This window comes from Sus scrofa, chromosome 12, assembly GCF_000003025.6.
Source record: "Sus scrofa isolate TJ Tabasco breed Duroc chromosome 12, Sscrofa11.1, whole genome shotgun sequence".
NCBI classification, from domain to species: Eukaryota; Metazoa; Chordata; class Mammalia; order Artiodactyla; family Suidae; genus Sus; species Sus scrofa.
Genome location: NC_010454.4, coordinates 58,963,819 through 58,981,804, shown reverse-complemented (window position 1 = coordinate 58,981,804; position 17,986 = coordinate 58,963,819). Strand labels below are relative to the sequence as shown.

The window sequence follows — 17,986 nt, the reverse complement described above, 5'->3', positions numbered from 1 at the left end:
TTATTCACTTTGCAATCACTAAATCTATAATTCTAAAGTGGTTAGACGCCTTCTTCTTTGGGAAGAAAAAGAGCGTTTTTTTATTGTTACATAAAGCAGTGTCTCATGTATATTGAAATGCCATTGTCTGAACTTCCAGCTTTAGCTGATATTTGATATCTCAAGTACCTTGATCTTGGATGTTCTGGATGCTCAAAAGATTTCTGGAAAGGACATTGTTCTCCCCTAAGGAATAGTGTTTTGCTAAATATTTATTGGAACTTTTGCTTTTGTTCCCAATCCCACTACATGGGTCTTTGGCTAGCCACATAACTTATGTCCATAGATCACTGTGGCTTCATGCCTTTTCTACTTTCTTTGGGGCTCTGGGATACAGCAAAGACCAACCAACATACAGAAGAACAACAACAAATGTGGGTCAACGTGAGGCTGAGAAATGGCAACTTCTTCCGGGGGGGGGGGAAGCTGCTTGTCCTCTAGGAGTCACTGTCCCATGACTATTCCCGTATGCAACTCGAAGGTGTTCTTTGTGCCTCATGGCTGCTTCAGTTCTTCTTGACGGGGACCCTAAATGTAACAAAATATCAAACCCATCAGCTTTTCAGATTCACCACATCCCAGGGCTTTTTCTCAAAGTGACAAAGCATAGTTTACAGAGAGCAAAATAAGGTAAAGAAATGAAATCTCTCTCATACGGTGATTATAGAAAACCGAGATTTATTCAGTGCCAAGGATAAGAGGGACTTGATCAAAAACTATGGTTAAGGTCTTGACCCTTTCTCTGCTTCAGGATAACCTCCAAGGAAGTATAAAGATTTGCACAGCAGAGGGTTAACAACAATCTAAATCCAGGACCAGCATAATCCATGTGAATGTAACTCAGAACCTGCTTTGTATGTTCATCAAATGAAATACTAGTCTTTGAGGGTCAGGTGGGAATCCAAAGCATACTTTGATTCTCAAGCCTTAACTTTATATAGCTAATGTGAAATAAACAATACTGTCCGTATAGCTGGGTCTCCACTCTGGATTCAGAGGAACTCTGTGTTTGTGTGATGATAAGGCTATGAGCCCTCCACTTAACCTACCAGATGAGAACTTCCTTACTAAGTGAGATGCTCTAACAGGGCTCTGATGTGACAGAGGGGCAATTGGATTTCACAATGACTGTATTGCTAACCACTCCCAAGGACTTCTTCAATTTCCGTAAAAGGGTATGGGGGTGAGGGTTAGGGATCAATCTTTTGAGATTTCCATCTAGAAACATTCAGAATGATCAAATCAATGGATATAAGAAACATCCTGTTCATGGCTCAAGGCTGTGTATCATGCCACTAGAATTAGATGCCTATAGAATGGTCTCTCAAGCAGCATTTTATGGGTCTTCTGCTTAAACACTTGGGTATTTAACACAGTGATAAAACCAACTTACATTTCTTCACACTCAGTGATTTTTCAGGGCTGCTCTTCAGTGTGAATCTTTTGATGTCTGATAAGAGATGAACTGCACTTAAAGCTTTTCCCACATTCGTTACACCTATAGGGTTTCTCTCCAGTATGAGTTCTCTGGTGCTGGATAAGAGCTGATGAATGAATGAAGGCTTTCCCACATTCATTACATTTGTATGGCTTCTTTCCTATATGAATTCTTTGATGTTTAGCAAAATTTGAGCTCCGGCTGAAGGTTTTCCCACATTCATTACACTCGTAGGGTTTCTCTCCGGTGTGAATTCTCTGATGTTGAACAAGATGTGTGCTCTGACTAAAGGTTTTCCCACATTCACTACATTCATATGGTTTTTCTCCAGTATGAACTCTCTGATGTTTAGTAAGGGATGAGCAATGGCTGAAGGCTTTCCCACATTCCTGACACTTATATGGTTTCTCTCCAGTGTGAGTTCTTTGATGTTTAATGAGTGCTGACGAATGAATGAAGGCTTTATCACACTCATTACACTCATAAGGCTTTACTCCTGTATGAATCAGCTGGTGCTGCACGAGGTGTGTGCTTCGATTAAAACCTTTCCCACACTCGCTGCACTCATAGGGTCTCTCTCCAATGTGAATCCTCTGATGTATTGCAAGGGATGCACTTTCTGTGAAGGCTTTCTTGCATTCACTGCATTCAAAGAGGATTCTAGTATGAGTTCTCTGATGTTTAGTTAAATTAGCCCTGTGGCTGAAAGATTTCCCACACTCACTGCAGCTGTAGGGTTTTTCCCCAGTATGGACCCTCTGGTGTCGAATGAGCACTGAATGGTAAGTGAAAAGTTCACCACAATCATTGCATTTATGAGGTTTTTTCTCTTTATATGTCCTCTGCTTTTTCATAAAGGTTGATTTCTGTTTCAATCTTTTTTCAAGAGTATGAAAGGCATATGATCCTTTAGGACCTCTGTCTTGAGTGAGAAGGATTGATTTCTGACTCAAACTTTCCCAGTAAACACCATGCTCATGAGTCCTCTCTGCTGGAAGTGAGTTCATGTGGGTGAACATTTCTCTCAAGTGTCTCTCCTGATTTTCTTGCTGATTCTCTAACCAATTCTCACATTCAAGAGTTGTCCCCAAGTTGGAGTCATAGACAGCATGCCTTGTCAGCCGATCTTTTACTCCAACCTGGCCTGATTCTTCTTTAGAAAAGTCTTGCACTGAAGTTGAATCTTTGCTCTCCGGTCTTGTCTCCAAGTCTGAAAGAAATTGGAAATGCAAATTTCCTTCGTTTTCTGAGTTCAACCAAAGGCAGTTCTGTAATGAGTAAGAGTTAATGAAGGTGAGAAGCATGGCTTCAACAAGTAAGTGCATTTGACTCTTATAAGATGATTTGCAAAGAGAAGAAAGTGGAGGGAAACAAATGCACACAATATATGCACAGGAAATCAGCAGACCTGCTCCAGGAGTCAGAATGGGGTAAAGATGACCAGAAAGACAGGAGAAGGAGGAACCATAGATGAAGCACCATATCACCAGATGAGCAGGAAATGAGTATCCTACATTAGGATGGGGGGAACAACTTCTGTTAGAATATCAAATGCTGTCATAAATATCCAGGTAGTTACCATCTCAGTGTAGAGTAGTTACAACTTATTTTCCAGTCACCCAACCCTACTCAAATCCTAATAGGCATTCCATTTCCAGTTTGAAATCTTAAGAATCTTTTATAATATATCCTTGTTCAAAAATCTATGATCTCCCAAAGATAGAAATGGGATATCATAGACTTTTACATTTTATTTAAATATATTAGATTATATGTGCACAACGTTAATCATTACAACACTAAGGTAATGAAGGACCGGTAACATCTCAAATATCTTACTACAGAGAACTGATTAAACTATGGTGCATACATATAATGGAGCATGTGCAACTTAAAAAAATATGAGAATGACCTCTACATATTGCTAGAAAGTGGTCTTCAAGATATAGTAAATAAACTTAACAAACCCAGCCCCAACAAGCTATAAATGAGTGTATAGTTTGCTACTTTTCATGTAGGGAAAAGGGAAGACACAAATATATAGGTGTGTTTGGTTATATTTTCCAAGACCAAGGATGGATAAATGAAATATTAATACAAAAGACAAGGCAGGGCTGTAAACCAACCTCTCTGAACATATCTAATACAAAACTATTAGAATTATAAAGAGATAAATGGAACACAGGAGCAATTTAAGAAATAAGGTCAAGTATACATAGGAATTAAAAATAATAATACAAAGGTGGTGTTTCAGTCAGTTAACTAATTTGTTTTTCCAACAAATGGTGCTATGACTGATTAAACATTTAGAAGAAAATTAAGTTAGATCTGCCCCTCAATCCAAACAGCCTAATTAATTCTGTTCATACAGCTATTTGCTCTTCTACCCATTTATCCAATGGATGTCTATCATTTGCTAGGCTCTGGGGAAAAACACAGTCCCCATATGTACAATGAGAGAGAATTTAGTCTAACATTCACAAATATACATAAAAATGCACTGCAGTAAGTACTGAGAAATAAAAGGTGAAATCTGACTAACACTTCTGAAGAACCCTGCTCTGACAGACTGAAAGAAGGTGACTCCAGGGAGAAGTGGGAAGGCTTCCCTGAGAAGGTAAACGACTGAGCAGAAATCAAAGTGGGGCTGGAGTTCAGGTGAGTATTCTGGGTCACAGGTACAGAAGCAGGTGAGTGTTCCAGGTAGAGGGAATTATATGTACAAAAACCCCAGGGTAAGAAGGGACATTTAAGAGCACAGTAGCTGTGAGCATGGACTCTGAAATCAGAATGCAAAGATTTAAACCCAGCTGTGCTGCTTACTCACCGTGTGACCCAGGGCAAGATTATTTTACCCATCTACTTCTAATTCAGCTTCCTTATCTGTAAGATGGGGCAATAATAAATAGTACCTATTTCATGAGGAATAAAAACACCTACCTTAATGACTATTAAATAAAAAATATTTATAAAACACCTAAACTCTGACACAGCACAGCTGCTACATAAGTGTTAAATAAGTCAGACATAAATTGATAAAAGGTTAGCAAGGTAGGTAGAGGCAGTGATCTCTAAGTGTGGTCTGCAGATGCCCGGGAGTCTGTAGGTTCAAAACTACTTTCAAAATGATGCTTATATATTATTTGCCTTTATCACTGTTCTGACATTTGTGCTGATGTTGCAAAAGTAATGGTGGTAAAACTACCCACAACTTCCACACAGGAAGTTCAGGACAAGACTAGTAGTTATTGTATTTTTCCATACTGTGTACTCTCAGTTAAAAAAAGAAAGCCAGGTTTCACTTAAAAATGTCTGAGGAAACAACAAGAAATATTATGAATTTAGTAAAATTACTTTATTAAATTTTACACCTGGACTACATGCTTTTTTAATGTTCTAGATGATGAAATCATAAGTAATCATAAAGCAAGTGTGTTCACATTGAAGTGTGATGGTTCTCTTGGAGGAAAACCACTCATGAGATTGCCTGACAGCTGAACTAGCCACTTTTTCAAGGACCACCAGTTTTACTTGGAATGACTGACAAACATTATCTATGTTGGGTACCTGGTAGATATTTTCTTAAAAACTGAAAAAAAAAAAAAAAAGTCTGTAACTTCAAGAAAAACAACTGACAGTATGTAATGGGTTCATAATTGCTATTTTAAAATTAATGATCTATGGAGTTCCCATCGTGGCGCAGTGGTTAACGAATCTGACTAGGAACCATGAGGTTGCGGGTTCGATCCCTGGCCTTGCTCAGCGGGTTAACGATCCGGTGTTGCCATGAGCTGTGGTGTAGGTTGCAGATGCGGCTTAGATCCCGCATTGCTGTGGCTCTGGCGTAGGCCGGTGGCTATGGCTCCGATTAGACCCCTAGCCTGGGAATCTCCATATGCCGCGGAAGCGGCCCTAGAAAGGGCAAAAAGAAAAAAAAAAAAAAAAAAGAAAAAAAAGAAGAAGAAGAAAAGAAAAGAAATTAATGATCTAATAGTTAAAAATCTTTCTCACTTTTCATTTCTATTATAGCAGCTATTGGTAGATAGAGCCCACATGAACAAAGCTTGTTAGGGTCCTCAATAATTTTGGGAGTTAAATTAGGTCCTATGATGCTAAAACCATTAAGGGTTGCTAAGATAGGGTACAGAAATGGAGGCAGAAGAGGTATAAGGCTGGAATAATGGGTAAGGGGAAGATGTTACAAAGGTCTGTTAGGACTCAAGGATTTTGACTGTTATCCTGAGAGTAATTCAAAGCCATGGACATACTGTAAGCACAAGGGTGACACCATCGGACTCGCACTTTGAAAATGTCACTTTCACTGTGATGTAAAGGATGGAGGTGACGGGAGGAAAGGCAGGGAGATTATCAGAGAAGCCCAGGCAAATGAAAAGGAGATGGAGGGATGTTAACAGTGAAGAAAGACTTAGAATGTAATTAGCTTAACACGAGAATGAACTGGGTACAGGGGGGTGGGGACTGTAAAGATCTCTCACAGACTGCTGGCATGTACAAAGTGATAAGGCAGCTAGTGTCATTAAGATACTTACTGGGAAGGGATCTTGTTGGTGAGGGTGCAGAATTGGGGCATATAACAGGTGTTCAGTTTTAATCATGCTGTTTTGAGGCATCTTTGACACAAGCAAATGGAGAGAGCAAACAGTTACACAAACATTCAAAGAGGAGGCCTGAGGAAAGGTCTGTGGTGGAAACACAAATCTGGGATCCATCCAAAGAGAGAAGGTAATTCAGTTGTGGGAATGGATGAGACTCACCAAGGAGAACGCAGAGGCTGTAAACAAGTGACCAGTTGGACAAATCTGACCCTCAGGTGTGTTTTTTTGGGCCCACACTATTCATACAAGTTTTTGAGATCAGCTGCCAACACTTAAAAAGAGGAAGACTTGATGCAGAAATTCAAATTTTAGGTTTCTCTTAAAAAACAAAACTATAAGCATACTAAGTGACAACCAATTAGAGCAGTTTGGCAACTTCAGCCCAATGCCTATTTTCTAAATAAAGTTTTATTGGAACACAGCCATGCCCACTCATTTCCAACATCTGTGGCTGCTTTCATGCCACCATGGTACGCTGAGCAGTTGCAGCAGAGGCCAAGTGCCCCACAAGGCCTAAGTGGCCGACTATCTCCCTGCCACATGAACAGTCTGCCAGCCCTGCAGTGGGAATGGATGGAGCAGCAGCCCCTTTCTGCTGAGGCTCGTGCCCCAGCCTCCCAGTCCCCATCCTGTCCACCTCACTCATCAAGGTTACGACCTGGACCACATAGCCAATTATGATTCCAGCTGTGGAGGTGGGGAAAGTCAAATCAAACCTTGAGTAGTTCAAACATTTAAGTGTTCAGAAAAGAAAGCCAAGAAGATACAACCAAAGAAGTAAGAGGCAATTCCAAATGGATTAAGGATTGAAAGGGAAAAAAAATCAAAGGACAAAGATTCTACAAGAGGACAGAAGCAAATATTTCCATAATCTTGGAATGAGAAAGGCCTAAGTACTAATCAAAAGAAAAAATACAAGACTTTAATACATTATTTATTTATTTATTTTTTGTCTTTTTGCTATTTCTTGGGCCTCTCCCGCGGCATGTGGAGGTTCGCAGGCTAGGGGTCGAATCGGAGCCGTAGCCACAGGCCTATGCCAGAGTCACAGCAACACGGGATCCGAGCCGTGTCTGCAACCTACACCACAGCTCATGGCAACGCCGTATCGTTAACCCACTGAGCAAGGGCAGGGACTGAACTCGCAACCTCATGGTTCCTAGTCGGATTTGTTAACCACTGCGCCACAATGGGAACTCCAAGACATTAATACATTAAATTTGTACATTAAAAAGTATAGCAAGAGAGTTCTGTTGTGGCTCAGCAGTCACAAACCTGACTAGTATCCATGAGGACTCAGGTTTGACTCTTGGCCTTGCTCAGTGGGTTAAGGATCCAGAGTTGCCATGAGCTGTGGTATAGGTCGAAGATGCGGCTCGGATCCCATGTTGTTGTGGCTGTGGTGTAGGCCAGCAGCTACAGCTCCAATTCGACCCTTAGCCTGGGAATCTCCATATGCCGTGGGTGCGGCTCTAAGAAGACAAACAAATAAATAAGTAAATAAATAAATAAAATATATAAAGAACTCTAAGAAATCAAGAAAAATACGTGAGGAGTTTCCACTGTGGTGCAACGGGTTAAGAATTAGTCTGCTCGAGTCCCTGCAGAGGTGTAGGTTCAATGCCTGGCCAGTGGGTTAAAGGATCCAGTGTTGCTGCAGCTTTGGTGCAGGTTGCAGCTGCTGCTCAGATTCAATACCGGGCATGGAGAACTTCCATATGCCACAGATGTAGCCATAAAATTTGGAAGAAAAATAAAAAAAAAGGAAAAGAAAAAGATGTGAATGGCCCAATTTCTAAAAACAGGCTAAGGATATTAGCAGGGAATTTACGAAAGAGGAAACCTAGATGGCTAATAAACACAGGAAATAAACTCATTCACAACTAGAGAAATATAAATTTAAAAATTTGTGCAGGAGTTCCCGTCGTGGCGCAGTGGTTAACGAATCCGACTAGGAACCATGAGGTTGCGGGTTCGGTCCCTGGCCTTGCTCAGTGGGTTAAGGATCTGGCATTGCCGTGAGCTGTGGTGCAAGTTGCAGACACAGCTCGGATCCCGCGTTGCTGTGGCTGCAGTGTAGGCCGGTGGCTACAGCTCCGATTTGATCCCTAGCCTGGGAACCTCCACATGCCGCGAGAGCAGCCCAAGAAATGCCAAAAAAAAAAAAAAAAAAAATTGTGCATTGTACATTGTGTGTGTGTATACTAGATTCATACCAACTGTACCAACTAGTTACTTCCAGGCATAAAGAGAATGTAAAAACTTTCACAAAATCTGTAATGTTTCTTATTTCTTAAAAAGAGAAAATACCACACACTTGTAAGAGTAGCTAAAAGGAGGAAGAGAGACAACCTTAAGTGTCGAAGCTAATGAGAATCACCTACTGTTCTCATTTGTGAGTGGGAATGTAGTTGGTACAAGGCCTCTAGAAATCTGTTTGCTAAGATGCACCAAAAGTAGACAGCACCAGCCCTGATGCAACGATCCTGCTTGGACGCGTACGTCCTAAAGAAACGCACGCCTGTGTTTGTTACAGGACATAGGGAGCAAAGCACACAGCCGAAATCTGGAAACACCCATGTGCTACCTCAGGAGAATGGATAAATGAGCCAACACAGTGACAGAACGAGACAACAATGAGGGTGAACAGACCACACACCATGCAGCTACACAGACGGATCTCATGGCAGTGTTCTGGGAGGGGGCCAGACGCAAGAGCACACTCGGGATGACTCCTTAAATCAAGTCCAAGAACAGTCACGACTACTCTGGTGGGAGAAATTAGGTAAGGTTACCCTGGAAGGAGGGAGGTGACTTAATGCTGGCACGGGGTGCTTCTGGGGTGCTTGCTCTGGGTGCTAGCTACATCAATGTTTCAATCTGTGAAAATTCATAGAACTATACAGTTATGATATTTTAATCTATCTTATATTACCAAAAAGGAAGAAAAAAGGCAAAGAAGCAAATATGAGCATGTTTGACCTTGGTATCATTTTATTTCCTTGATTTTTTAATGTGTTTAAAATGCTATATACTTATTAAAAAAAATTTTTTTTTTTTAAATTTTATGGCTGCAGCTGAGGCATACTGAAGATCTTGGGCCAGGGACTGAATCTGAGCTGCAGCTGCGACCCATGCCACAGGTGCGGCAATACTGCACCCTTTGTTCCACTGTACTGGGCCGGGGATCAAACCCGTACCTCTGCAGCAACCTGAGCTGCTAGTCAGATTCTTAATGCACTACGTCACGACAGGAACTCCTAAAATACCATACAATTAAAAATAAGGTATTTACAAAATAAAAGCATTGCTGGCACTTCTAATAGTCTTTCTCAGGCACTGAAAAGTGCCCCTTCTTTAGTGTCCTGTGGGGCTTTGCTTTCTGAACACTCCCTTCTTTCTGACTCACCTGAGCAGCTGCTTTTGGGGACTTTTCTCTCAAGCATCGAAGGTTCTTTTCCATTCTTCAAACTGTAGTTGTCAGGTTTGGAAACTGGAAGCCCTGCTCATAATAAAAAAAGAAAAGGGACTCAGCTCTTTGCAACGGGCACAAAGCTCTATCCTAGAGCCTGGTCCAAACCCCTAGATCCACAAAGAACATGGGACATTATAGAGGGGGCGGGGACTGCTAAGTGAAGCTTAAAATATGCGCAGCAAGAGTCTGGGCCTGGTAAAAAGTTTATATGCATCTGAAGTGACAAATATTTCTGCCTGTTTAAAAAAGAAAAAAAAAAAAAAAAAAGAGAATTTCTCTTCACTCCTTTATTGCAGGAGTTCTGGGGAGACACTGCAGGCTAGTCCTCAGCGGGAGGCAGTTGGGCAAAGTGAGGCCCAAGTGGCAGCAACACAAGGCTGTGGCTGTTGTGACTAGTTGTTTTCTGATGTTTTCCCTTTCTTCTGTCTTCAGTTATAGGAACCTGCTTTCTTGGGCGTTTTATTACCTGTGGTTTGGGAGGAGCTAACCTAGTTCCTTCCACCCCTCATATGAACACATGTGTACACCGCCCCCAGAGGTGGGCATGGATCCACGCTGGCCAGAGCGTACTCTCTCCCTGGCTTCAGTAATCGTCTCACTGATCGACAAGTGACCCTATTTGCTGAAACTCCCAGGCAGAAGCTCTCTTTTCCCCTTAGCTCTACATGGAAGGATAAAGTAGCCTTAGAGCTGCCAATGACCTGAGATCAGGCAAAGCTATTACAATTACAACGTAACTAAATAAAAGAAACTCCTGACACTATAGCTGATTTCCTTTTTATTTATTTATTTATTTTTTGGTCTTTTTAGGGCCGAACCCACGGCCTATGGAGGTTCCCAGGCTAGGGGTCGAATCAGAGCTGTAGCCGCTGGCCTGCACCACAGCCACAGCAACACAGGATCCAAACCACATGTGTGACCTACACCACAGCTCATGGCAATGCCGGATCCTTAACCCATTGGTTGAGGCCAGGGATCGAACCCACGTCCTCATGGATGCTGGTCGGGTTAACCGCTGAGTCACAACAGGAACTCCAGCTGATTCCTTTTCAAGCAAGTGTGAGTTAGGTTTCTGTCACTTGACTCTGAAGACGCCTGATACAGAACGAGCCTAGACATTTCCCTGGGAACCTCGAGCAGAAAGAGACTCTCTCTGGGCTAGAGGGATGGACACTGGACGATTGCTGAACACAAAAGTGGAGGCTTCGTTAAGCTGTTTCCCTCTCAGTAAAGCAGTAATAGCAATAATGCCCCATCGGCAGGCTCCAGACCCACAGAGAGCACCCATCCTTACAGAGCGAGGCCAGGTTCCTGTAGTTGTCCAGCATCACGGCCCTCTGCGCAGGGTCCAGCTCCCCCCACTCCTCTGGCGTAAAGTCCATGGCCACGTCCTTGAATGTCATCGATGCCTGTGACACAAAACATACCACCATCTTTTGCTCGGTAGTCTCCCTTTCTCCCCCAGCTTCTGTGGGCCCTGGAGTAGATGCAGAGATATGTTCAACAGGCGGACGGACTATGATAAAGGACAAGCATTTGCATGTGTTCAGATGCTGAACACTCCGCATAAAGTCACTGGTCATGACTGGAGCACCAGCATGCTGCCCAAGAGTCAATATGAGACCCAAAGAAGTAAGCTTTCTCCACAGAGAGACCAGCATTGTTTTCCAGGTAATACAGTTAAAAATGAACCAACCAGTCAACAACCTACTTTAGTAAACAAAACACAGGCAGAGAAAAAAAGGCATGTTTGTATAATTCTCCTTGTGAGTCCTCAATAAAAACTTGAAAAGTCAATCGATACAGAACTTGGGACAGGACAAGTCATGGAATGAACAGACTGGTGCCAAATCCAGTGAAGCATGGAAACGATTCAAGGCAAGAAACGTTAAATTGGAAAATGACAGCAACAAATTAATTAAGGGTACAGAGACAACATATAAATGTTTATGTGTAAGTACCCTAGGGTTAAGATATATAACACCAAAAAACCCGAAAACTATATGGAAAAAAGAATGAAATAATGTCATTCACAGTGACATGAATGCAACTAGAGGTTATTATATTAAGTGAAGTTAAGTCATACAAAGACAAATACCATATGATGTCACTTATATATGGAATCTAAAATATGGCACAGATGAACCTATCTACAAAATAGAAACAGGCTCAGACATAGAGAACAGACTTGTGGTTGCCAAGGCGGAGGAGTTTGGGGGACGGATGGCCTGGGAGGCTGGGGTCAGCAGATGTAAACTATCACATGCAGAGCGGCTAAACAACGAGGCCCTGCTGTAGAGCATAGAGAACTATATTCAATGTCCTATGATAAACCATAATGGAAAAGACTATTATAAAAGAATATAAAAAAGAGTGTGTATATATGTGTGTGTGTATGTATAAATGAATCACTTTGCTGTACAGCAGAAGTTAACACAGCATTGTAAATCAACAATACTTCAATAAAAATTAAAAACAAAAAAAATATGGAGATAGACACATACTGGTACTGAACATTGCTATTTAAATAAAGCCATAAGAATGGGAATAATATTCCAGACTGTTGAAATAAATATATGCCAAATGCTATAAGTGGATAGAAAACGCCTTCTATTTAAATATTCATGAGGCATTTGTAAAAATAACAAAGAAAATGTTAATAAATTCCAAAACAGAAATGAAACAAAGCAAAAACTGATAATTGAAAAAAATCATTCAAAATAGTGGAATAAAATGCAAAAATCAATGCCAAATGGCTAAAATTGTATTCAGAGGAAATGTTTTCATGTCGTTAAAAAAAAGTAATTAAATGAACAGCTACAAATCAAACTAAAGAAAAAAACCCAACAACAAACTAAGGAAAACAGAAAGAATTACAGGATAAAAGCAGAAATTAAGGGGGAGAAAAATAAGAAGGATAAGACAGCTGGGAAATCTAAATAAGATCAGCATTACAGTAGTATACCAATGCTAAGTTCCAGGTCTTGGAAAAAGAGAATAATAAAGTGAGGTAAAATGTTAAATTTTGGAGAATTTGAATGGAGAGCCTGTGAGAGCCTTTTCTACCATTTGCTATATTTCTATTAGTCTAAAATTATTTCAAAAAAGTTTCAAAAAATAGAAATAACCGAGACTTAAAAAAATATAAGAATCATCCTTGGAAAATAAAATGTAAAAATTATTAAGTAGCCACTGAGGAGACAAGCTATTACAAGAAAAAAAATGACTGAGCCTACAATCTGCATATTTATAGCTAAACTGACATTTAGTAGGCATTAATTTCCAAACCATATATGAAAAAAATCAGAATAGCCAAAATGCAAACTACTGCACAAAAGGCAGAAAAGAAATTCAAAGAAGGAAAGCACAGTAAACAGGATTATAAAAATCACAAGGCAAGAAAAATGTGAAACATACGAGTAATCATATTCATACGAATAAATTAATTTGTTATAGCCACAACCTCTTTACAGAAAGGAGACCTAAACAAAACCCCAAAGGTGGGAGATGGGAGGTAGGGAATGGGAGGAAATATGCCATATGTCTGAATACAGTAGTGCAAGCTCAACAAAAACATATGGGAAAAATATACACCAAACTATTAGCCTCAGTAGGGAGAGGTGTGGGACTGAACTCGGGAAGGGAAGTACAGGTAATTTACATTTATATGTGTCTGTGCCGTTTACCTGGTTACTATGAGCAAGAATTAAAACTTTAATATATAAAAAATCTAGTAAGTAAAAGAAAAATACCCCAGGTAAATTCCAGTGAGACAGCTGTGATACTAGCATCAAACAAAATCTAACGTGATGCAAAAAGGATAGTTTTAAAATTGTCCATAGAAGGTGTAATCCATCCTAAAGCTGTAACTAGCCTTAAATCTAATACCAACATGCTGAAATATATAAAACATTCACCCTTCTGGCATGCGTGCCCTGACTTTCCTCTGGCTGCTACGCCTGGCCACTCTTAGTCCAGGCAGTTCAGGCAGTACTAGTTCCATCTCTGACCCATGGGTGGGATGTGCCTTTGTGTGTGTGTGTGCAGGTATATTTTCTAGTCTGATTGTTACACTCAGATTTGGCAAAAATTGGTCCAAGAATGAGCCTAAGACCATTAAAGAGTTGGCCTCAGTACTTTTCCTGGAATGACCAGAAGGGAAGATATAAACCCAAATTAGTTAGAGGCCAGCCTGCACTAGAAGAAAAGTATGCTTGAGAGCAAAACCCACGAGACAAAAGAAAAGGTCAGTGATTTGGAATGGATAAGCCATGAGATCCTGCTCTATAGCACTGGGAACTATATCTAGCCGCTTGTGATGGAGCATGATGGAGGATAATGTGAGAGAAAGAATGTATATATGTATGTGTAACTGGGTCACTCTGCTGTACAGTAGAAAATGGACAGAACACGGTAAACCAACTATAAAAGAAAAAAATCATTATTAAAAAAAGAAAAGATCAGTGAAACACAGAGAATAGGGTGTGTGTGTGTATGTGTGTGTGTGTTTTAGGGCTACACCTGTGGCCTATTGAAGTTCCCATGCTAGGGGTCAAATCGGACCTGCAGCTGCCAGCCTAAACCACAGCCACAGCAACTCAGGATCCAAGCCATGTCTTCGACCCACACCACAGCTCATGGCAATGCAGGATCCTTAACCACTAAGCAAGGCCAGGGATCGAACCCACATCCTCATGGATACTAGTCAGATTTGCTGTGCCACAAAGGGAACTCCAAGAATAGTTGTTTTTTTTGTTTTTGTTTTTTGTTTTTTTTGGTCTTTTGTCTTTTCTAGGGCAGCACCCGCAGCATATGGAGGTTCCCAGACTAGGGGTCTAACCGGAACTATAGCCGCCAACCTACACCATAGCCACAGCAAATCAGGATCTGAGCTGCATCTGCGACCTACAACCACAGCTCACAGCAATGCCGGATCTTTAGCCCACTGAGCAAGGCCAGGGATCGAACCCATAACCTCATGGTTCCTAGCTGGATTCGTTAACCACTGAGCCATGACGGGAACTCCCCAAGAATATGTCTTAATGTCACTGCTTGAACACAATCTTAGCCAGACCCGGATTTTTCATTAGTCAGTAAATATGGCTTTTTGCTTTCAGTTTGAATCCTGTTTTCATCAGCTGCAACTTAATGCTTCTTGACTAAGAAAGTCTCCAATATTAATAATGTAAGGCATTCGAAAAACCAATGGAGGCAAGCAAGTATATAAGGATCTTGAGAAATTGTTTTTACATACCATAGCAATGTGCAATGCCCACTTTTTACACTTTGGAGTCACATAGCAAATTGAGGAATCCCTGGGTTGTAGTATATGACACATCATGGGTGGTTTTCCTCCTACCCAACTGCATTTAATAAAAATTTTCAGATACACAAAAAGTTGAAAGACTAACACACTATTCACTGATATACTACAACTACCACTTAAATTTGACAATTCTTAATATTTGCCCTTGGAGAAGAGGGAAATTGGAAAGTAAGCTGCAGACTTGATAACAGTTCATTTCTAATATAGATGAGCATTCATCATCTATTTTTGTATGTTCATAACTCATTCCAGGACTTAAGGTGCTTTTTTTTTTTCTTTTTCTTTTTCTTTTTAGGCCAGCAGTATATGGAAGTTCTTGGGCTAGGGGTCTAATAAGAGCTGCAGCTGCCGGCCTATACCACAGGCACAGCAATGCCAGATCCAAACCCCATCTGCAAGGTCTATGCTGCAGTTCAGTAGCAACGCCGGATCCTTAATCCACTGAGCAGGATGAGGGATCAAACCCCATCCTCATGAATACCAGTTGGGTTCTTAACAACAGGAACTCCAAGGTGCTTTCTTAAATTTCCACTTAACAGTCATGTGTCACATAGTGGAACATACAGTTTAAGAGGTATGTGCCCTGCTGTCTTTTAAAACAGTTTCCCAAATTACTAAGCACAGAAATTAGCTAGTAGGTGATGCTCCTTCCAGGCTTGCGGAGTGACAATAAATATTGGATGGAGAGGATACCACGAGGAAGTACAAAACACTTTCCACGGAGTCTATTAGCCACTCAAGTCATCTCTTAGAATTAGAACTCTGTTCTCTAGATGGGCTCTAGCAGACACAGAAATGCCACATCAGAAAGTGGGGAGTGCGTCTGTACTCTGAGAAATACAGTGCCATTTCAATACTAGCTCACCTGGGATCTGGCAGTAAGGCGAAGGGCTGCCACTTCTCCCTCTTCTGTGCTCTTCTCTTGGGAAAATGGAGAATCCTGGGAAGACAGAGCTAAGGGCAAGAAAGCAGAAAGGAGGCGGCCTAGATCTATCTTGTGATTCAGATTTACAAGTTTAAACTTCCCGCCACCCTACTAATGATGCTCTCTACAAACGCTTCTGCTGAAGGGAGCCAGAAACAACCCAGCATGTTGCTACCTGAGGCTTCAATTCACTCAGTGGCAGCACTGTGACACATCCAGGAAGATGGCATTCTCTGGTCTGGAAATTAAAATAAGTTTTTTTTTTTTTTTCCCGAGCTTAATCTAGATTAAATTAATATGGGAAAAAGAGGCTCCATGCTTTTGAAAAATTAACCTAAAAATTTTTGGTTAAAACCTTCAGGCTTATGTTAAAGGTAAATCGCTGGATCTCACCCCCAAATAATTATCACTGTTGAGACTGGGGTACGATTTACAAACTGAACAAGTATGGGAGGGGGCGGGGTGTGGATTCTGATACAGGAGGTCGCAGACCAAACTTCAAGAAACACTGGCTAGAAGAACTGGAAGTCAGTCATTGACTCCGATGCCTATTTTCTCTGAGATAAGACAAAAATTTCTGCTCTACTGAAACCAAAGGGTTTTTGTGCAAAGTGGAACGACAAGTGTGTTAAATACTTCTGCCAACCCATAAAGCTAAACTTTCAGACCCATTGATGAGACCAGGATACGTATAATCATCACGGAGGAAGAAGGTGTGAGAGGAGGTGTGAGGCTACGCTCAAGCCTCAGAAGCTAACATTTCGCTCACATTTGGGGGGAGGCTTTGGAGGGCCACTGTGCACCAGCTGGAGTGGAAGAGGGGTGAGCCCACACCAAGCCGTCCACTCTCACTCACCCGTCCATCCCCAGACAAAGGAGCCGGACAGCTCTGACTCCCGCGCCCGAGGAAGGCTGTGGCCCTGCCCCCAGCGCAAGTTCAACACCAGCCCCCTCACCTCTCTTCCCGGGCATTTCGGTCTCCATGGTTACCACCTCCTCCTGGCCGCGAAGGTTCTGCTCTCCCGCCAGGGCCGACCTCTCAGGGAAGAAGCGTGGAAGCCCCGAGGCCCCGCGTTCCTTCTTCCCGCCTCCCCTCTGGGGGCTCCTCCAAAAGGCTTCGTTCCGTCCCGAACCGGTTCGGCCCTGCGAACCTGGCACCTGGAATCCCAGGACAGCATCCCTGAGGCCAGGAGCCTCTGCTCGCAGCTGCCCGGGGACCGCGCGGCCGGAGAGGGCAGCGCTCGAGCCGCCGCCGAAGGGCGGGCGCGCAGACCAAGCCCCCAGCCCGCCGAGCCCGCCGCCCCGCGCTCGCACCCGCGCCCGGGGGCCTCGTGCCTGCCCTCGACGCTCCTTGCTCCGGCGCGCACTCTACCAGGCGGGACGCAGACTGACGCCCCGGGGGCCACCGCCGGGGCCGGGCGAAAAGAGTGGCACCTGAGCGACAACTCACCTCCTACCACGGGCCTGACAAAGGCTACGAACTTCTCGGGCCACCGGAGTCACGCATGCGCGAGATCGGGGGCAAGGCTGGCGAACCTCCACCGGCCCGGGAACTACGATTCCCAGAACCCCCCGGGCGTGGCCGGACTCCGCTCCCCTGCAGGTGGGTGCGAGCGTGGCGCGGTTGGGGATACCGAGAGCCGTGGTCTCTCTCTATCGCGAGAGTAGCGGGCGCTCGGCCCGCGCAGGATGCCGCGCACTTAGGAGAGCGGGAAGCGTGCTTTTGCTGGGCCCGCGCTCCGTCTGCACGTGGGGCTACTGAACCGCACCCCGCAAATCACTACGGTGTAAACTGTGTTAGACCCCAGACTCAAACTTTGCTTTCAAACAGTGCGAAAGGTGTAATTTGCAGAGCGGTGTTCAGCGTCCCTAGGCCACTCGGAATTCTGAAAATTCACACACGAGATAGGTGAGTTGTAAAGATTCAACCAGTTGCAACAAATGTGAGGAACACGTTCTTACAAGCAGAAAAGTTAAGTTTATCAAAAGAGATGTTCTCTCAAGGGAGCGTGGTTGGTTAGTCCGTAATTTTGTTATGGGACAAATCTACCCACCTCAAACTTAAAATGTCTGAATTGCCCCATCGCTCCTCGGAATAGTATCGCTGCTCACAAACCCATTGAAAAAGCCAAAACCAGAATATCCTCAACACTCACTGTTTATCACC

The 17,986-nt window shown here is 42.7% G+C and overlaps 1 protein-coding gene across 5 annotated transcripts; it reads right to left on the bottom strand.

The window, feature by feature from the left end:
* Positions 236 to 17,392, bottom strand: ZNF286A (zinc finger protein 286A). Of its 5 annotated transcripts, XM_021067912.1 has the most exons (7): positions 17,270 to 17,392; positions 16,776 to 16,977; positions 15,760 to 15,848; positions 10,863 to 10,977; positions 9,503 to 9,595; positions 1,433 to 2,687; positions 429 to 567 (listed from the first exon to the last, which is right to left on the bottom strand). In XM_021067912.1, exons 2-6 carry the CDS (start codon positions 16,801 to 16,803, stop codon positions 1,456 to 1,458), a joined length of 1,557 nt encoding a protein of 518 aa, XP_020923571.1. In that variant the 5' UTR covers positions 16,804 to 16,977; positions 17,270 to 17,392; the 3' UTR covers positions 429 to 567; positions 1,433 to 1,455. The 5 variants fall into 5 exon arrangements, with proteins under 5 accessions (XP_020923575.1, XP_020923571.1, XP_020923573.1 ...); XM_021067914.1 differs by lacking the exon at positions 15,760 to 15,848; XM_021067913.1 differs by lacking the exon at positions 429 to 567 and having other exon boundaries at positions 698 to 2,687.